The 21,936-nt window shown below is 42.1% G+C and overlaps 1 protein-coding gene across 1 annotated transcript in view; it reads left to right on the forward strand.

Moving 5' to 3' along the window:
- The window catches only part of LOC104351106 (SPNS lysolipid transporter 2, sphingosine-1-phosphate), a 122,071-nt gene that overhangs the window by 48,301 nt on the left and 51,834 nt on the right, over positions 1–21,936 (forward strand). Inside the window, exon 3 of the mRNA XM_086475411.1 lies at positions 16,872–17,008. Within this exon, the coding sequence (XP_086331537.1) occupies positions 16,872–17,008 (137 nt within the window). The remainder of the gene's footprint in view (positions 1–16,871; positions 17,009–21,936) is intronic.

Raw genomic sequence — 21,936 nt, forward strand, 5'->3', positions numbered from 1 at the left:
CTCGGAGGTTGTTGGCTGAGTGACTGTCAAGGGACAGATGTTTTAAATGTGGGTACAATAATAAGTGGAAGCTACTGGACTGGTTCTCTGCTTTGGCTCGTGCTGTCCGTGTCCCAGGCCATTAGTCACTATGTGCAAAATCTGTTGTTCACAAGGGACATTCAGGTTTGGCCACGTGAAGTGAAGCAGGGTTAAGCGTGCTTTGGAAACACGACCTTCCAGCTCCTCACAAGACCAATGAGGCTAAATCCACAACCGTGTATCTAACCTGCGGATGGTGAGGGCTTTATGCTCCATAGCGGTGCGGGTCTGTGCGGTGCCCTGCCTCCGTCCACTGGCATCACCAGCTGAGAAGTGCGGGTGGTTTCATTTCTGGTTCACCCATCCGGAGCCTTCAGTTACTTCCAGCTTGTTGGCTAACATAGCAATCATGCTGTGTGCTAAGTGCTTTGAAACCCACGGAATTAATACTACAGAAAATTATTAGCAAAAATATGTTATATTTGAGGGGAGGGTGGAAAGACAAAGAGAAAATATTGAAAGAAAATATCTCTGAAAAAAAAATGTGGAGAGAGAACAGATTTTCCTGAAAAGCAAGTTGTCCAAAGTTGCCCTTGTTCTCACTGAGGATGTTTTATGGCAGCAAAGGTAATAATACAGGATATTATACAATGGATGTTGAATTTTCATTAAAAGCTCCCCAGTGAGATATTCCTACCAGCTGCTGATGTTATACCTTCCGATGACTTGGACAATGTAGTATATGACACACTAAGCTGAGAAAATGTTTGCGTTGTGTATAAGGCATGTTCATTTTCCTTGTTAGTACTTAGTGAACTTGTTCTTTATGGATTTTCAGTCCAGAAACTAGACCCCATTGTCTAATCACCAGAAAAATAAACTGCTGGCAACACCATGACAAGTTTTCCCCCAAGGTTCAGTTTTCAGCTGTATAGGACTGCTAACAATGAAGCTCAGCTGGCATCTTGGGACATTTATGATGGGGTGGTCTCTAGGGAGGGGAATGGAATAGGCGCTGAACACAGACTTCAGGTGGGCCACTGGTCAGTCATCAGTCTCACCTTCTTCATATTTAGACCTGACTGAAATGGGCGTTTTTAATACATTAACAATCCCTGGATTCACCAAATATTGTCTTTCCTTTTTTCCATTAATGTAATTGATGATGCATGAAGGCATTGCATTTGCAAACCTTGCGCATTGCAGTATTCACTTCAGTATGTTGTTTCACAGTGGTACTCATTCTACCAGAAACATACTAGTCAGAAATTTAAAATGAGGGATTATTTAAAACAGGGTCCAGTTGTGCACCATGGCTATTGAAACTACTGTTAACCCTGGGATCTCTTAAAGAGATCACATTCTTTTATCCACAGATGCAAGCTTAGTTGCAAAGCTCACTCCTGGAGCTGCAGTTCAACATGGTATTAAAGTGTTTTTGCAAGTCAGGGATGACACTTTGGAAATTCATGTGGGTGATAATCTTAGAAATAACAACTGTAAGACAGACAGAGACCCGATTCATTCTCCAGTGTAGTTATGATCCTTTTGCTTTTACAAACCCTGGCAGATTAAACATTGGCGTATGTCAGTATTTCAACAATTTCCTTATATGAATTTATCCTGTTTTGAAGGCCACCCAACTGCTCTGAAACACTTGCTCTTTGTCTAAATAGCCATTTGTAACAGCAAGACGCAAGAGCATTTCTAAATACTGCCAACAGAATTGAATCAGCGAATAATTTCTGTCAAATATCACTAGCTGCTTGTGAGAGAGGCTTCCTGACGTACTCTGTGATCCCTCTTCATTGTAGGATGAAGACTGCTTGTCATTGTAGGTATTTATTTGTGGCTTGCTGTTTGTTCAGCTCTCTTGTCCTGCTACTCAATACGTAATTGCAAATTGCAGTCGATAGAAATGTTTCTTTGTATTTACTTTTCAGTACAAAAGCCTCTTTAAATGTTGCTGGCATTTGAAAAAGTAGATGGATGAGCCTGTGGCTCTGTACCCTGGCAGAAGGTTGTTGAAGTGCTGATGGCATCAGATGGAATTGGATAGGAAGCAGGAAATATTTATGGCCCCTATCCTATGCTCAGACCACTGCTTGGGACTCCTTCTAAAGCGTGCTGGACACACAAAGCTGTGGGAGTCAAGGGTATTCTGGATGTCATGAGATCATGTTCCTAATGCCTCTGGCTCACTCGTGGATCTTGTTGGGATGGTGGGGTTTGGTGGTTGACTGGAAAGCCTGTCCCTTGTAGTTTAGATTCCAGGCCCAAAGAGAAGCATAGCTGGAGTTACCTGGTGTCCTGTAACAGTTGGAAGAAGCAGCATGGTAACTGCTGAGAGGCTAGAGCCTTGTTTTCTGCCAAAGGTAGAGCTTGCTGTCCAGACTCCTCCCTGACCTGCACTGTACTGTCCATTGGCCGAGGTTAGTGGTTCAAGCATTTTATTTCCTGGCCCTTGCAGCTACTGTTGAATTGTTTTTGCCTTAACACGCAGTGTCTGTGCCTGTGCAAGTGTAATGACTGGGGTAATAAAAGAAATCAGAATTAGTTCAGGGTACAGGGTAAGTGAGAGCACACATGGTTCCTTCATTCCCTTTTAGAGAATTCGTGACTCATAACGAAAGTAGACAGCAAGTGCATTTGCACACACGACGCTCTTGGCCAACGTGTCTAGTCTAATTCAGCCAGCCAGCCCCGGCCCCTCTGCAGACTCACATGCATGCCCTTCCCTTCCTCCTTACAGGGGTAGTTTTAAAGATAATCTGTATTATTAATTTGCTCATTCTTAAAAATAAGGGGGGGTGGGGGTGTTGTAATGTAAAAGCGCTTAAAGTAATGAATGTCCTGAAAAGGTGGGGTGTGCGTTTTTCTTACATTTTCCTCATAATGCAGAAACAATCAGTACAGGTCAGTTTGCTGGAAGACCAGATCCTTATGTGGGTAACGCATTACAGTTGTTGGGAGGGCTTAAGCCAGCCTCTGAGTAATGGAGCTGCCTGTGTAGGAATTTTGTGTACTTTCCGATTGCTGTCACTGTCACATACAGGATGCAAGACTACATGGTTTTCTGATCTGTTGCCATTGTTCTCTTGTCCTTATGAAGTGGCCTCCTGAGGTTACATGAAAGATCTTTCATTGGGGGACTTGTTATTATTTATTCACTGCCAGTGCCTTAGGCAGAAAGATGGACACCGCTGTTGAGGAGGAACTGTGAAATTCCATCCAGAGATGTGTTGCTGCTTTGAACCGAAATCCAGTCAGCACTACAGAAATTTCCTTTGTAAAATTAGAGTGGGTTTGGTCCAGTTGCTAATGGGTGGTAGCTTATATAGCAAAAGCTGTTGTTGAATGAGACACTATTGTGTTTTACAAGCGACTCAGAAAGAAGCAGGCAATTGAGCAGGACAAAATACTGAAATTCCCTCTGTGACCAGTAAGCAGCTTTTTAGAAGTAAAGGTTTGGTTGGCAGTGTTAAGAAATCTGTGTGCTTCCTCCACAAATAAATATGAACTTAGCGGTATCAAGTGCTAAGATATTTGGAAGAGGGGAAAGTTGGAGGAAAAACTTTGAGGAAAATAAGACAATCACAGGCTGTTGGATTAACATCAAACAAAAGCAATTACTCACATCTGGTTTTGCATCCGTATCTTCTGTAGGTTTTAGCATATTCCCATTCCATGGTGATTTCTATTCCTAAAAAAGAAGTGAATTAGCAAAAGGCTGCAGATGGCAGGATTTTAAGAGCAATACCCCTTGTAGGTGCTGCCTGCATCTTAGAGCAAGTGAATAAAAATCAGGTATTTCAGATGTCCTCTTGAAGTTCTTGTGATGAGATGTAATATATTTTCATCCCTTAAAATTCAGTTTAATCTGACAAGTGTTTGCCTTCCTCCAGATAACTAGAGGCAGGCAACGTAAGGCTAAGGTGAAGTTAGTCTGCTTAGAAATTTAGAAAGACCTGAGCTGACCTCTGTGAAGGAAGTCAGCTACGATTCACAGAGATGAATCAGCAATTTTCCCTCGAGATTCTTAGTTATTGAGGTTTTAAAAGATGCCGGTTTTTTGGTGTGCTAAAAGCACTCTTGAAGATGTGTGGCTTGAATAGGAAAGGTGACAGTTTTGCAGAGGAATGGTGTGAAAGGAGTTTGTTTACCAAACCCTCACACACTCTCGTTTGCACATGTACAAACACACATTGTGAACAGGATTCCTTGTATTTCACTGTCCAGACGTTGGTGCTCTGCTCCTGCACTTCAGTGATAACACCGAAGCAGGACCTGGAGTGCCCTGGAGGTCTCTCATTAACTCCAAAGCATTTCCTGCCCGTTTGCCCTGTATTTACATGCTTTCCTGAGCAATTTCTGGAACATGTAATCTGCAGATATGACTTCAGTTTTAACTCTCAGTAGGACAACTTTGGTGGATGTCAATGATAGACGTTAAAAGCTGGAGAGCAAAGTCTCATTTCGTACCTCTGTCCTGACCAGAGCAGAAAATGTTTGTAATGAGGTCATCAGTGCCGTGTTAGTTGATAGCCAATTGCATAATTGAAAAGATAGTATGGCCATTTTCCCTTGAAAAGAGGGAGCATGTATTTTGCCAAGCCCACTATAGCTGGTACAACAGCCCCCTAAAGAATTGTCATAATAATTAAAAAGAAATCCATCAGTCCCACTGGCTGCCTGGGGAAAAGGCCAGCAAACAACTGTCCCCTCCTGTTCCCAAAGCAGAGCCGTGTGGATTTGCAAGGCTTTGATGTTGCTTTTCCTTGCCCCTCAGCATCCCCTTGGTTCCCACCAGCACAGCCTTCGGGACTGGGAGCTGCAAAATCCCCCCTGAGCTTGCAGCCCTGGTGGAAGGTGATGGCTGAGGGTCTCTTTCTGGCAAAACCAGCATCTGTGCACCAGCCTGCCCCGAATCCCTCGCCCTGTAATGGAACTGTAACGGAGCTAGCTGTCCTGTGCCCTAGCTGTCTGTACGGCATGTTTATGAAGTGCATGTTTGGTCACTGCAGGCTTTATCCCGCTTTGTAAATGCAACCAGCAGCTGTTAGAAACTCATGTCTAGAGGTTAGCAAGGCACTCCTACTGCGGAATAGTCGTTTATTTGTGAGTTTCCTTTAAAAAACAAACCCAAACGAACCTGAAGTCTGACAAAAGCTCTGGGATGTGTCAGATGAACGTTTATTTCAGCAAGTTTCTGTGAGTACCGTGCCTTGAGAAGCTCTTGATTCCACTCTAAAGAGAAGGGGAAGCACTTCCTATTGCATTGTTTTTCTTGGGAAGCTGCTACTGTTGGTAAATTACATGTAGCAAAGAATTTATTAGTAATACACTGTACTTTCGAAGTGTCTCCTCTCTCTCCTGTTCTCTGTTGTTGCAGGAAGTAGGGTTTGAGATTGATTTCTCTTTGAGACAGAATAACTCCTATTGCACAGTAGTTAATTATTTGAAATTAAAATGTTAGTTGAGGTAGGATGCAGGATTAGTGGTGCACTTGTAAAGAAGGATGTAAACCTCATTTTAGAATGAAAACAGTCTTCCCCTTCTTTCTCAAATTGGAAACAAGGAACATTATTTCTCTTTATTCCGGATACAAATGATGTATCATTCTATTAAGGGAATAACAGATTTAAAGTATTTTATTGCTAGTTACATCTAATTCATGGTACTTAATGCAGATTTCAAGGATCAAGGGATTTAGATTATTCTGCATTATCAGCTTTAGGCTGTCATTTCTTGGTGTGTTTAAGTGCGCCCTGTGGTCGAAAAGGCTTTATGGGCAAAGGTGCACATCACTGTTCTGCCCTGAGGGAACTGGCTTGCTTCTGGCCAGCTGTTTGTGCTGCCTGCCTGGCACTGGCACTGCTGTGCCATAGATCAGGGACCCTGCCAGGAAACGTACAATTTTCGTTTTCAGTCATCAACAGTTCCCTGATTTTGCTCCCAGATGGCCACATAAGCTCTGGTACTGGCACAAGGGAAAGCCTGACCAGTTCTTTTAAAAGATCTCACTTTTGTTTCCAAAGGCTTCTATGAATGCAGTTGTAGTATCATACTAGCTGCAATGGAAAAAGAAAGATCTCAAGTAGAAGAAGGGTATAGAATAAAATAAAGATCCTTTGGGTTTGTGGTTATTTAAATGCTTTTCTCAAGACACCTTTCTCTAGCCCTGAGCCCTGGGCATAGGTGCTTCATCCTCCTGGCAAACGAGAGCAGCCCTTCTCCCTGCCAGAGCTTTAGTTGTGGTTGAAGCTCTCAGCTGGACGGCGTGTGTGCAGGACGCCCTGGAAAACTGCACAGAAAGGGAAAAGCAAAACCACTCTTCTTTCAGATGCAGGCTTTCACAGATGCTGGGAGTGATGACTGGCTGTTTCTATAAGAGCACCTGAGATTGTTTTAGGTGTATTTGAGGGAAAACCAATCTTGTAGCAGTGTCACTCATGATCTTGCAGCGCTGCAGTTGTTGACCCGTCTGTGTACCTCTGGGATCTCATGTCTAATTCAGGATCGACAAGAATGGATATAAATCCATCCTAATTGGCTAGCTAAGTTAATGAAGTTTTCCTGCAACTGATTGCACATGGCAAACTGACCCATGTCACGCATTGTGTAAGCACCAAGGCTGCAGCCGGGAAGGGATGATGTCCTCTTTCGCTCCACTGTTACCCAGCAAAGTTCTCAGTCAGAGACACTTAAGTCAAAGGGAGAAGAAATTGCAAGGGGACAGAGCTTCTGTTAACCGACCAGCTACTTCATTACTTTACCCTGTAAGTGTGCATGTGCAGGGAAAAGGTTACTTGTGGTTTTAGATATGTAACCGTGAACCACGTTCCAGCTTTTAGAAATAATTTTAGGTGCAACTCAATAACATGTTTATAAGCCATTACCTAATCAAGCTGGTGGAAATGATGCAGATGCAATTTTGTCTTCCTAATTTACTTTTTTTTTTTTTTTCCAGAATAACGTGGGAATAATTGTACCAGTGCAGACCAGAGGTCCTTTTAGTATATTACTCAGTCTTTGGTTTTAATCAATAGCACATATATAGGGGAAAATATAAAAGAACAGGACAAGATTATGGCGATAGCTCTCTGGAATACCCTATCAACTGGATAGCTGAAGACTTTCTGAATAAGAGGTACCTTTAACAGTCCTGAAATTAGTACTCTTCCCGGACTTCATCCAATTCTGTTTCGAAATAACATAAACTAGGAGTTCCCGTAGCCTCCTGTGATAAAATCCTAGTATTCAGTTAAGTTTTGTGCATGAAGTATCTCCTTTGATTTGTGCAGCTGCCAGTCTTATTTGATGCCACCTTGTCAGTCTTCTAAGAGAGGAGGTGATTCAGTTTTCCCCTTTTCCATGCAACTCACAGTGCTAGATCTCTTCTATATCCCTCGTCAGTTGTTCCTTTTCCAGTATGTTTAATGTGTTACTGTAAAAGGATCTGTTTCATCCTTTTTGACAGTTCTTTTTGATGGTCTCTGTACTTTCCTCAGTAATAACATTTCTGTTACAGGGATGCAGTAAACTTATAAGTACTGAAAAATGTTTACTGGTAAAGAGGTTCTGATCTCTGCTGCCATTGGGGATTCATAAGCAGTTATATCTAAAAAGCCTCAGCTTTAATGCTCACTGAATCAAGTGGAACTCCTTCCATCCATTTTGGTCATAAGTCTAAATCAAACCACACTAAAAGCATTTTGCAGAAAACCAGCTCAAAGTGGAAGTGGCTGTAAAACAAGAGTGCCTTTGGCTTATTTAATTGTTCACTTCTGAACGGTAAGGAATGCAAAAAGTAGAGTTTAAACACTGACAGACAAGCTCATTTTCTGGGTTCTGCTGCTAAGCGTCAGCAATCTAATGCTGTCTTTGGCAATAATTTCCATGCCGTTTGTATGGCACTGCCGTGGAAAGCAGACTCTGCCACAGCCTCCTGTTCCTGCCCCCTCTTTTCATCTGCCGTGTAATGATCCAGGTTGTGGAACTGACCCAGAGGTGAAGACTTTTGTTTTAATTGATGGGGGGAGGTGGTGTTTGCTCCTCTTCAAATGTCTTCATGTAAATTTTAATCCCCCAACCAAACATACTGTGTAGCCACAGAAGATATTCTGCCAGCAAATATGCTATTTATTTTATCGCAAAAGATGACGTCATCATAGGCTGGCTATCTGCTGGTCTCCCGGAATCAGCTCACTGCAGGGTCAGGCAAGCACCAGTTCAGGCGCAAGGGAAGCGGTGAACTGTAAGCTGTACACTGGAACCGTTCCTTTGGATTGCTGCCTGCAGCGCTGTGTGATGAAGCACATCTCTAGGAACACAGTAACTGGTTTATTGATGTTCACATTGCCCAAATCCCTTTAAAACAATGGTAATGTAATCACTGTAATTCCCAAAATGAAAAGCAAAAGGTGGCTTTGGGTTTTTCCTCTTTTCTTTTTAAATTATGTTGTCCATGTAAAGCTGTTAAAAATTTAATCTCGTAGCGAGTTAGTTCCTGCTCCAAGTAAATTTGCTGGACACCCAGAGAGCAGCACAGTACAGTGCTAGCTTTTCTGTACACATAGATAAAAAATTTTGAAGTACAGCATGATAGAATTGGACCTCAGTGGATGTGGAAAATGGTTGTGAAATAATAACTGTGAATGACCTTCCTTTTAAGTGCTTTAGCAATAAGCAAGATATGAACAGCTGTATCTTTAAATGCAGCTTCAATTGACATAATATTGGAAATTAATTTTAAAAAAGTGAAAAATCTGAATGCTGTTTTGTATCTTGGCTTTTAATTCAAAGCCATTTTTACCTTGCCTTTACAACACTGATTGCCTGAATCAGGAAGCCAAGACTGATTTCAAACTTCGCAATGTTATAGCGTATTTGTGAGACCTAAGTGAGAGGAGCATCTGTGCTACTCTCAGGGAGTGCTGGCGTGCTGTGGACCATAGAAGCAAGGACCACAGAGTGATTAGTTCTGTAGAGATACTTGCTTAGGTCTATAGAAAGTAGGCTGGAGACGTTGTCTTTCCTTTAAGTTTATGTGGGAGGCAGTACATATTACGGCAGGGTTCGTGTTCTCTGCAGTGCGTTGTACCTCATCATTTCTGGTCTCTGTCTTCTGGTAATGAGCAGTAGCACTGCTGGCTGCAAGCATGTGCGGGTAGCAGTGCCAGAGTCAGCAGTTGACAGCTCACTGGTTATAGTCACCTCTCACCGGTAGTGATCAAACTGTCCTATATCCTGTGAGCAGCCCTTAAATTGGGCTGTTTAGAAGACCAGAATGGCAAGTAGTTCACATCCTTATAGCTATGGTTTTACTTCTACTACTGGATATGCAGCAATACTTGCAGATAGATTTGTTTAGTTTAATATTTCGTGGTTTGATTTGTCTTTGAATTATTTTGTCTGTAGGCCTGCTGCTGTAAGGAACTGCCATGGCTGTTAGACTCTAGTCTTTGCCAGTCTGTGGGCAACAGCGCTCACGTGTAAGGCTTGTTTCCTTTTTTAGCCTTCCCTTTTGTTACGGTTATTTCTTGTAGCTGTTGCCTTGGCCTTTGGGGCTGAAGAGGAATATTTCTCCATCCCTATGCAGCAGTATCTCCCACATCTGTAACATCACATACTAACCACTGTATGCATCAATAATGTACTGTACTATATGTGGCAGTTTTGACAGCAGTTACTTATATTTGACCACAGTGGTTGCTCTTTGCCCAACACGGTTCCTGTCAAAGCTCAGGTGGCATTAGTGCATTATTGGACTGGTCTTCTGGCTATTCTTATCTAATTTGCTGTTTCCAAGAAGTGGATTTCCCAGCAATTCCCACTGAAGCAATTATTCTTGTTGGCTGAGGTGAACAAAGCAAGCCTTCAGGATATCCTTTGCTGGGAATATAAGGCCTAACTCTTGGAAAAGTCTGGTTTCTGCAGTGAGGAAAAGGGCTGGAGTGATCAGGACTGAATTCTTCCCGAGGCTGCATCTTGTGTATTGTTGAGTCAATCATGAACTTGCCAGGGAAGCTGCGCTCAGGCCTTGTCTGTCTTCATAACTCTGTTTTTGTAACTGGGTTCTGACCCTGTCAAAGCAAATGGAATTGAGTGGTATCATACAGCAGCCACTTTCTCAATGTAAATGTGTATGTCAGCGCTGTGTGTACATAGCCATCCTAAACGTGTTGTTTATATTTTCTATCAGTTTGCTCTAAGAAAAAACCTGGCACCTCATGGTGCAACATGCTCCCTATGGAGAAGACAAGATTGGAGCTTGAATACTGATGAGTGGCATCTGCAGTGAGGAAAACGCAATCTAGAGTGTCCTGCCAAACAGATACTAGAGAAATGCAAACGGTGTGAGTAATTAGGTCCACACCTTTTAAAGCACTGCTTTTCTCCTCATTCAGTTGCTGAGGACACAAGCAGAGGAGAATGAGGCATTAGGAAATTCTCTATTTTGTCTCGTACTGTGGTCTGCTCTGCGGGAGCATTTCAGGCCATGTTCAAACCAAACATTTGTATGCTTAAGTCCAATTGATTTGGTATGTTCTTGAGCCTTTTTTTTTAAATGCTCCTGTGTTTGATGCTGTCAGTATGTGACACCTTTGCATGACACATGGAACTGATGATGTGTTTCATAGCTTCTTACACTTGTCAGAAACTTCTAGTCTGCGTGGTAGTCTGGAACCCAGTGATCTTGTATTTTGCGCCTGGCAAAACACAGTAACAGGATCCATCTGTTGACCGTTAAATTAGACATTAATTAAAACAAAGTCCATGCAGAGAGTGATGTAACAGTGTACCTACAGTAGAGTTTGTGATAATGACTTGAAGGGTGATATTTTGTATGAGCAATTGTACTATAAGAATTCATCTCCGCCAAAGGATGAATGTTTTAAATCACATTGCTGAGAATTTCCCAGGGCCTTGGATTCCCCCATAGTCAGATACCGCTTTTAGCTTGGTCACATCATCATGTTGTGTCTGAACTATCAGGTTCAGTGGTTAAGTAGCATGAAAGGATCTTTGTTCTTGCTTGGCTTGTATGGTGCTGTAAGAAAAATATTTGCTTTTAACTGTGATTGCAATACCTTCAAAAATACCTTTAGCATAGATATGGTCCTGTAAACAGGACCCTGCTGAAGCTGGAAGACCTGCATGGGTTCAAGGTTTCTGTAGTTCATCCTGGGCATGCCACTTTCCTGTGTCTTAATTTCCTTAGCCCTCAAGCAGAAATTAATGATAACTTCCTTTCTAAGTTGTCCCAAGCCTCACTGTGATTAAATGTGCCATATATGTATGTGCTGAGTATTAGTATTATAGCATGAAACTATAATGAAAATTAAAATAAAGAAAGGAGCATTGCAAAAACATGTCTTTGAAACAGAGGGGCTGGTTGAGCTATTGGGAGAGTCTTTATTCACCATTGCAGGTAAGATGGCAGCTGGTCCCATAAGCAGTTTGAGAAACATGTGCATTCACAACCGAAAGTCCCTGGAGTAGCAGTGGCTCGAGCAAATCCCAGCAGGTCAGTGTCTCATGCAGAAAGAGCAGGATTGTGCTTGTACACACCTGTAAATTATCCCGTCCAGAGCGAGCTGGGTGTTTAGGTGTTCCCATTGTTTGGAAATTTGTTGTTGGGAAAATATTAACAACCTCACAGCACATAGTTCTTCGCTGTGTCTAAGTGGATTGCCAGTCCCTTGAGGCAGAGGCTATCTGGGTTTGCATATACAATGTGCATATACAGTTTCATGCTGACTCAGAGCTCAAAGATAGCCACTATTTTTTTCCTTGTTGAGCATCCCTGTGTAGAGCAAGTGAGCTATTTTTACCTGAACCTGAACGTTTCTAGCATTATTCCTGATAGGAAAAAATAAACTCTGTGTGCTTGAAGTCAAAACCAAAAGAAGGGATCTTTTCTTGGAGGTGCCTGTGATCCTCTCAGCTTTCTAGTAACTGAGGAAAGGCAGCCTCTGCATGTACCTCTCTGTCAATGCCTCTCTTCCTTCTTGGTTATACTGCGTGCACGACCCGCTGGCAGGAGAAACCCCTCTCTGAGACACAAAGGGTTTATCAGACCCCATAAGAACAGAGCAAGTGAGACAGAGGCAACAGCATCTTTGGAATCAAGGGGTGGTAAGCTGATGGGTCAGAGCCGTTTCAAGAAACAGTTGTAGAGTCAAGCTGTTAAATTTTTGTTTGGAGAGAAAGAAGAGGAAAAATAAAAGCAATGAAGTCTAGTTCCAGTAGGCAGGAGCTTTTTGTGACTGTTAAACACAAGAGTGTACAGTTTCTCCCTCTCCCCTCACCTCCTTTGCTACCACTGTCTGCAGGTTTGCTTTTCTATTGGGTACGCAGACAGCTCTTGAGAGGGAAAATGTGGGCGGAAAGGCAGCTCCCTGGCCATAATCCCTGAGAGGTGACTGAAGCTACGGTACATGAAGTAGGCAATAGAGGCCATGTAGGATGCTTTCCTTCTCTGGTCTGTGTTTGGGTGAGAAGCGTAAGATTTTTGTTTTGGTTTGGTTTTATGCTGAACATTTTTGTAATTCCAGCCATGCTGGAATCCCATCCAGAAAAAGCTGGGCAGTGCTGGCTGCGAAGGTGCTTGTGCACCTGTACAGGGTGGGACAGACATTCAGAGGCAGAAATAGACACCAAGCCATCCTGTTTGGGCAATTACACTCTTCCTGCGTTCTCACCGCAGTGGGCATTTCAGCAGCTGAGCCGCAAAGGGAGGTATAAAGACAAATGGGATCGCCTTTTGAAAACACCTATACTTAAAGAACCTTCCTCCTGGGATGGCATTCATTATGTGTCTGTTTAGTCATCCTTTGTTCATATGATAATTTGCAGAAATGTATCTCAACTCCACCCAGTGCTGGGACTGAGCCACTTCTGCTGGCACTGTTGGAGATCATTTACCAAGAGGAATTAGCTGTACGGCATGCGTAATGGCGACTGACACAGCTATAGCTGCCCACAGCTGCTCCAGGCGTGATTGCTACCTTTTCAGTAGCTCATCCCAAATCCCAATGGATTTCTAACTCTGCCCTGGATTGCACTTTACATCTCTTCAAGAGCTGGTAATATTCTGAGATGGCTTTAAGTGTAAATGGGAGGAGGAGCTGTTGATTTGGAAGAGGCAAATGAAATGCCAGCCTCTGTCACAGCGCTCTCCTATAGAAAAGATTTGTGGCAATGGATTGAGCTGGAGCTGCAGCTGCTGTGGTGTCACTTGGATATTAATTGGGGAGTGGGTGAGTGCAAGGAGCAGAAAATGCTGTGGAAGAAAGGAGAGGAGCCAGCCAGCCAGAGGCTGGCACAAGGGCCAGGCTCCTTTACCGGAACGCATCCCTCTGCCTTAATGCTCTGGCCATCTTTCTCTACAAATTAATCATGTTTCTGCTGCTCCTCTCTCCAACTGAACGTGCTGGCAGTTTTCTGTCTTCTGGATAAGATCTCTCCTTCGTGGTGTTCAGTTGTTGCAGATCCTCAGCTCCTGGTCTAGAGTAACTCAGGTTTCCACCCCACCTGGTAACATGCCCTAGATTCAGTCACCTCTGTTCTGCCAACCCGGTCTGTTGTTCAGGAGTCTCGTCTGTCATTGGCAGGAGTAATTGCAAAAATTGATTCATGGGAAATGCAGATCCTTTTGACAGACCACACAGCCATCATATTCTGCGTTTATTTGAGTCAATCAATGCTCTGATACATATTTGGGTCATAAATACCCTGATATAAATTGCATTTATTATTATGACAGCTGTGTTCCATTACCTATTATTTATTAGGTTCTGTTGTCCTTTCGTTTTACACCTTGTGGAGCTGTCAAGTCAGCTGCTTACGGGTGACAAAGCTCACTGCACAATTCAGAATCTTCCAAAAATAAATTCTCTGAAGGGATTTGAGTAACAGCAGAATGTATGTTGTTGGAAAGCCACTGGATGATCTTTTTTTCATTTGTTTTATTGGAAAGAGAAGGTTTGTGCTTTTTTTTTTTTCCTGTTTTTGCCTAAATTCCAGAATTAGACTTCGCTTGTATGATCCAAAGGTCACTGAAGCTAGTAATCCCACTGATTAATGTGAATTTTGGATCACATCCTCCATGTCTCAAAGCTGAATTAATCAGGTTATTCAGTATTTGAAATGCTGGGATGCTGACTTGGATGTTTCTGATTTTCCCTTAGAAGCTTTTTTTTTAGCTTCATGTCTTTTTACATTGTAAAAATGGCAGAATATCTGATTCTGAGATGAATGAATTTCAGAGTCCTTCCAAGGGTAAGGTCAAATTGCAATGGGCACACTGCTCTGTATAAGTCAGAGTAATTTTCTGCTTCTCATTCCCGATAAACAGTCGCATATCCTTTGTGCCAGGTCGCTGCACCAGCTTTGCAAGGTGCCGAGCACTTTGGTGTTAATTCAGGAAAGCACTTAATCATGGAATTGATGACTCTAAAGTGCTTAATTTAAGCATGTGCTTAAGTGCCTTGTTGGATCGGAGCCGGTGCAGATGTACCCTTGCAGACTAGAGATTTGTAGGCCACTTCTGGTCTACTAGAGCCAAGTTCACTGGAGATCAAGGGTTTCAGGGGTATGCAGCTCAGGGAGCTGGAATACGCTGTAGGGGTGGGTGAGCGTGACAAAATGCCTCTGTGTAGGAAAGAGAGCATTTATTTGCCCAGGCAGACCCTGTCCTATGGCTGACATGGTTTAGTGGGCATGGTGGTGTTGGGCTGATGGTTGGACTTGATGATCTTAGAGGTCTTTTCCAACTGAAAGATTCTATGATCCAGGGAACCTGGATCAGCAGAACGGTGGGGCTCGTGGGCTACGCCAAGCACTGCATGCACCAGCTGGGTGGGAGGTGGGAGCCTGTGGGAGCAGAGCCCTGTGCTGGAGACCTGCAACAGCCCTGTCCGGCCAAGCTGGGCTTTGCACCAGGAGTGTGTGTGCTCCAGGGAAGGGGCGGCACTGCTGCCTGGTCTTCCTGAAAGGTATCAGCCTCATGGATTCACATGGGGACTAGTTTCCTGGGGGTAGAGTGCTAAACTGGGTTTCAGGGAGGCTGTGTAGGTTCTCTGTAAAACACGAGAGATTAAAACACTGTGTAAGTGCTTGTAGTTTTATTCAACAGGTTTTGTTTGCAGAAGGATTTTGGGATAGATGCAGGGACTGAGCGTTCTGTCTGTCTGTAGGGTTTATGTGCTAGCTTAACAGCAACGTTGTTCGTAGCGTTATTATTGAAATATGTGTGATATAATATTGCTTCTTTTCGTGTCTTAACATTACTGTATTACCTCCATTTATTTTACTCTAAATGTAAAAAGAGTAAATCTGTAATTCTGTTCAAATATCACAGTGCAGAATTGATATACACACAGTCATGTGGCTCACAAAATATAGATGCAAATGTATATGTATTATTTATAAAGCAGCTTTGACATCTTAATATACTAGAAAAGAAGAGACATTTAGATCATTTCAGAGTTCAGTGTTCTGCATGTTTCTAAGCTATTGTATATCATCCATGAAAAATTAATAATTTAGGTCTTAATCACTTTCATTTTATGCACGCATTGCAACCAAAGGGGGGGGGGTGTCCTCTGCTCTTGCCTTTTTTTTCCTATTCTATTCCCCCCCCCCCTACAATTAAAAGTAGGCAGCTGGGATTAGACAATGCAAAAGCCCACCCTGCCTTTCAAAAACTACCCAATAATTAATGAGAGTCATACCTCTGTGACTAAAGAGGGATCTCCAGGTATTCTAGTGTCCCACCTGAATCCTTCTGGGTTTGCTGAACCCAAGACAGTCAGTGAAAATCAAAAAGTTCATAATACATGGCAGTAAAATCAATGTAGTTGCTTTCACCCAAATCTCTAATGTGGACACACAGAAGCCAGGTGTAATTCAGCTTAAAACCTGGCAATTTCTGCCAAGTTCCAAATTTATTGTGAATATGGTGCGAGTGCCTCATTTCAGGTGTTTTCAGTGGGATCACTGGCCAGATTGTTTTGAGCTAGGCTGGAGGAGTGAACTCTGCATTCGAGGAGGTTTTGCAGGGGGATATTCTATCAAGAGCCTCATTCCTACATGACAGAAGGTCTTGGGTTAATGCTTTGGCGTTTTTTGGGTGACAGGTAAAGGGGAAAGGTGAAATTTTAGTCTTTCAGATGAGGACATTCCTGGCCTGTTACGGCTTTGTAGGTTAAAACTCTTTCTTTTAGTGAAACTGTTGCTCAGTGATGGGTTTAAATACAAGTTTAGTGCTGTTGAAAGGACCAAATGAGGAGACAGGACTGTTCTGTCTACCTACAGGGCTGGTGCCAGTAGGATGATAGTGGTGTTCACTGTTTTTCCTCGCTGTTTCATGGTTGCCTTAAAATACTGCTAGGAAGGATGAAAGAACTTCAGTTTCTGTGGTCTATTTCTCTTTGTTCTCTGCTGTGAGAGCCAACAAGGAGCCCTTGGCTTGGTTTCTGTTTACTTGAAACTCCTTCTAACCTTCACTTCACCTTCATGGTGACTTTTAGGCAGAAGCTCTTAATTTATTCTGTCCTGGGTTTGCCCATCCCCAGATTCTGAGCTTGCAGTGGACTGTGAGGGGCTTTCAAATGTAATGCGAGTTCACTGGTCTGAAGTTTCTCAGGGAATGAAAAATCTGTTTGATTAAGGAAACACTGACTTCTGAAAGCCTATCAGACTGTGCGACTTTGTGAGTGATGGCTGCAGAATATCTAATTAAGTGGAACTGCTCTCTAGAGGATTTGGCTTGCAGAAAATTAGTTTTCATGTTCTTGGCCTGATGTTTATTAAATTTTTTTTGTGTTTTCTCTGCTTTGCAGTTTTCATCTGTAGTTTCATGGTGGCGGCGCCTATCTTTGGTTACCTTGGTGACCGTTTCAACAGAAAGATCATTCTCAGCTGTGGGATCTTCTTTTGGTCAGCCGTCACTTTTTCAAGCTCCTTCATCACTGAACAGGTAAGTCCTTTGCAAAGGCGCTTTGCAGGGTGTCTGAAAAGCTGGACAATACGTTCCCAAAACATCCCCACGCCTATCTCAGTGTACTCAAGGGGAAAGTATCCCTCTCATGTGTATTTAACACATAGCATGTTGCATTATCTGAGCTTTTGTGGGTGAAGTGTGACCTGTGTAACTGTTTTCTTAACTATGAAAGCTGTTATTCTTTGATTGTGCACATTCATAAAGGATAACAGGTGAAGCATATCTAAGCAAGAGTTTCTGTTGACATAAGGGCTTTGTTTTGAGGGAGATCCTAAAGAAACTTTAAAAGGCTTTAAATAAGACTTGGGGAAAAAAATGTCCATGGATATATAGTGGTTCTCTTGTCTTTTGATGTGTAACAGAAGCCACTGGAGTTTGTTGGGAAGTCTGCTTGTGGTGTGTGGAATGACGAAATGAATCCCGCATTGGGTTTACACATGCGCTGTGTTTTCTGTCCAACAGGGCAGTGAAGGTGGATGGTAGCATAGAAATTAGACATAGTTTCGGCTCCTTTAACACGGTTGATGGATATGACTGGGGAACTGATGATGGAGTTGTTAGGCACACTTAATTTTGTCAAGCTATGCTCAGCACCCCTCGCCTGCTTTCAGGACAGCCGCAGTACCCCATTTTGAGGACTCCTCATCGCGTTCATTTTCTTGCCTGTCAGAGGCACTTGGAGGAAACAGTGATCTGGCAGTTTCTGGGGAAAAATGTCCTCTTGTTTAAATCATATTATAGAGGAGGTTTAATTGCTGCAGGTGGCAACATTCCTAGAGAGACAAATCACAGCTCCTGGCATCATCAGACTGATTTCCCCACGGGAGGCAGGGGCATTCCTCATTCTTTCTGTCCAGCTGCGTTCCAGAGATTGCAGCATTGTGATCACGCCTAAAGAATGACAACCAGGGACTAAACCTCTCTGCCCTGCTCCCTCCTGCCCACACACATGCTCTGCAGTTTCTAATAAAAGAGAGTTTCTAGCTAAAGTGGGCAGTGGCAGTCATGTGTCTGTCTGGCTTTTATATTGGATTGATTTTTGCTGCATTTCTAAAGAAAAATGCATATGGCCAATTGTAGAAGCCTTTAACTCAGTAAATTGTTCTGGTTTATAATTGGCCAGAAAGCATCCTTTCTAGAGAAAGAACATATCCCATCTAAAATGAAGAGAGTGTTTTCGTTTTCTTCTTGTTTCTTTGTGGGGTTTGTTTGTTTGTTTGTTTTCAATTTGTCTTCATAACATTCTGCAAAAGCAGCTGTGATCAGAGACCAAAGAGGGAAGCATTTTATGAAGGAACCAATTACCTGCTTATAAACACTTCTCATGTTGTGAACACACGTTCATACTCAGGTACATATCGCTCTGTCTGCAATAGACCTAGTCCCGTAGTTGCAAGAACTGGAACTGGACTGATGTAAGCTGTGTCTTCAGAGTTGATTTTCAGTTTAAGGATTTTGAGTTTATCAGCTGAAGTAGTTCAGAGATTAATATATGTGGTCATCAGTACACAGGAGCTCGGAGTGGAAGTGACATATTCTTAGCAGTAGAAAGAGAGAATAATGTTTATAAAGCTGGATTCTGTTTGGAATCCAAACCCCAGTGTTTTGGAAGTCACGAGAGAGACAAGATCAAAATAGTCAGACCTGTGTTAATGTCTCCTGGATTTACATCAGTACTAACTCTGGACCCAAACTACAACCTCGGACAAAAAACACTCCAATACTGAGAAAAATCCCATGTCCTGATTTTACTACAAACCTTGACTCTACCAAAAGACTTACCTATAAGCCAGAGTTCTCGTGCCCAGCTCTTGTTATCGACTCCAGGAGGTTATGGAAAATTTTGCAGCTGCTGTTTGTATGGATGTGCTTTACCCTGGGGCTGCAGCAGTCGAGCAAGGTCATAAGAATAATCCCAATATCACATAGTATCCCTGCCACTTTGGTGTCTTTTTTGGAGGCCTGATCTCTTAATTAGGAAGACATGCCACATCGAACAAGGTGAATTCCTGAAGTGCCAATGAAAAAAAGGGTCAGAGGAGAGCTGATGCAGTGACTAACTAGGCATTTTTCCTGATCTTTGTCTTCTAGGGTTCATCTGAGGAGCAAAACACTGGCTCTTCTCTCAACAGTTTTTCTTTCTTTCTTTAAGACAGTATGTGTGTTTGTCAGGGAGGAAGGCTGGGAGCTGAAATATGAACAACTCTTTGCTGGCACAAATAAAAGCAGTAGCAAGACTACTGTAAATAGATAAGTACTCACATCCAAGTCAACATGAAAACACAGGCCTGGAAGGAGCAAGTTGGCACAGGCTGAGTCCATTGAAAAACTGTACAGAAAACTCCTTTATGTGGCGACAGCAAAAATACTGAACTAGGCAAGAAACAACAACTGTTCAGTAGAAACAGAAACCTTTGTCTTCAGAGATTGCCTTTCTTAAAATTTTGACAGTGTCTAGTGCTTCATGCATGCCACCACTGTGTAATTAAATAGAGTACACATCCGCATCGTTCAAATTTGGAGAGTAAATGGAGACAGCTTAACAAAGGCAGAAAGCAGCTACAGAGGAGGCAGACTCTGAAGAGAAGCACCCAATTTGTAAAGGTTTTGGCAATGTGTTGGTAATATTAGTTCCTGGCTAAAACAATCAAAATGCTATAATTTGAGTGAATATCTAGATTATTTGTAATTTATTGTGCAAACAAGTATACAGAAAAGGGTGTGTTAATTCCTATCTGTCCTAGTGTCAAGTTGTTCAATAAAGAAATACCCCTGTGGCAAGAAAAGGACATGGAGTGAGAAACTACCTCAGAGAGATGGATTTTGATCTAGAAAAAAGGGTTGGAGCAAAACGAAACAGTTCATCTAAGACACTACCTAAATGCTATTTCATGCCATTTGGGTTAAAAAGATAGTGACTGAAAATTGGCAGATAAACCGGGGAATTGGATATATATGCCATGCAGACACGTAGTTGCTAGAGAGCACTGCATTAAGGTTTGTAACCACTTATTAAAATATCCGTAGTTATTTATTCCCAAATATCTTTGGGCTTTTAACATGGAGTAATGACCATCAAATAAATGAAGAATGAATCTCTCATCTGCTGGTAGCTACTACGTAACTAAATAATAGGCTCTCACAAGGGAAAAAAAAAAAATCAGATCAAAATTTAAGGATAGTTCCAGAGTATATAGGAGGTGATAGTTACAGAAAACAACAATGCATGGATTCCATGCATAGCAAAATAGAAACAGGACAACTAGATACTTAAATGTTTTGTTGCTGTTCATGAGGTCTTAAATTATATTTTAAAAGATCAAAATAAGAAACCTAAATAAATACTGTATCAGAGAGTAATTCCATAAATACACCTGGTTTCATGGATAAAAAAAAGCTAGTGATTAGTTTAACTAAAGAAAACCATCAGAAGTGACAAGACTGAGATAATATTTAACAGGTCACTTTTTATTCTGTCAAATAACGTGATTTGGTAATTTAGATTAGTGCACAACTTCTCTATAGCAAAATAAGAAATGAGTCCTCCTCTACTTTTTCTCTGGTACTTGCACATTTCTGTTCTATAACGCTGTTTAGCACTTCCTAAAATAAAAGTTGCAACTAATAAACTTGTTCATTAATCTAGAATTAGTTAAAGTTGGTACATATTTAGACATGTCTCTAGTTTAACTCCATTTGTAGAAACTTCAATGAAGTATGTATGTATCTTAATTTGTGTTTTGTAAGTACAAACACCTGCTTAGAAATTACCTCCCTTATGCATGCCTTTTAATCAGTTCTGCACCTGCAGGTACACAAACTTCAGTACTTTCACCTGCAAAACCCTTTCTTGTGCTGTTTTTGGCTTTTGGCAAGCATTTGGAGAAAACACTTGCTGGTGGTTGGTTCATGCTCTGTAATAAGTCAGCGAAAAATAAATGAGCTGCTGGTCAGTACAGAGTAATGTCACAAAGAAATGCGCTGAGCACACCATCTTCGTGGAGTTTCTTTATCAAGATGCATTTCCATCCACACAGAAAGCTAAGTATGTGTCTGTCTTCCCCTGTATCAATATAAACTCTGATTTAATAAGGAACCATTTTTTTCACTAGATAGCATTTTGATGAGCAGAGTGCCTGATTGCCTGTGTTGTGGCTGATCATCTTGAGCTGGTTTATATTCCAGGCTGTCATTGGAAAGAGTCTGTAATCCCAGTTGCACCATTTCTCTCTTTCTGCACAGTTTCAGGTGAAGCAACTTGGTTATCAGGAGTGATCAGGCCATGTGCTGAAAGTTTGTTTCTGGCTGCTTGGATATCCACATCTATTAGTCATAATAACAGTTCTTACAGCTGACTACTTTGGACAGAAATCTGTCTTAGATGAAAGCTTGCTTTTGGCGCTAGCCTTGCTACCCCTCTTAGCACAAACTTCTGAGAGATTGGGACCCCTCTCCCTCATGGGCAGACATAAGTATCTTAAAGCAAGAAAGAGCTTGGAGGTGGAAACTTGCAGACTGTTCCCCAGTCTTGTGAAATACTGCTGTTTCCCATGTAAATATCTTGAATGAAGCATATTTCTGTGTAAAAGGGATGCTGTTTTACAGATGAGCAAAGTATTCTGCTAAGTAGTTAGGCTCCACTAGGCTGGGAGACCGGGTGTACCTAATAATCAGCGAGCCCAGGCTGTGGTAATGTGGGTTTGCTGGGAGACATCAGAGCTGCAGATGGCAGAAAGTTTGGAAGTGGAAAAGCAAAGAATTAACAAGGTAAACCAGGAATGTGCTTTTGAATCCGACAGTTCTTGGTAAAAATTTCTGTTCAAATGTTGATGTGCTAGCATGATAAAACCTTTTTGCTCCCGCTGCAAGTTAATCTGGATAGGTATTTCTACTAGTGTTTTTTT

The sequence above is a fragment of the Leptosomus discolor genome, chromosome 18 (assembly GCF_034619465.1).
Source record: "Leptosomus discolor isolate bLepDis1 chromosome 18, bLepDis1.hap2, whole genome shotgun sequence".
Lineage (NCBI taxonomy): Eukaryota > Metazoa > Chordata > Aves > Leptosomiformes > Leptosomidae > Leptosomus > Leptosomus discolor.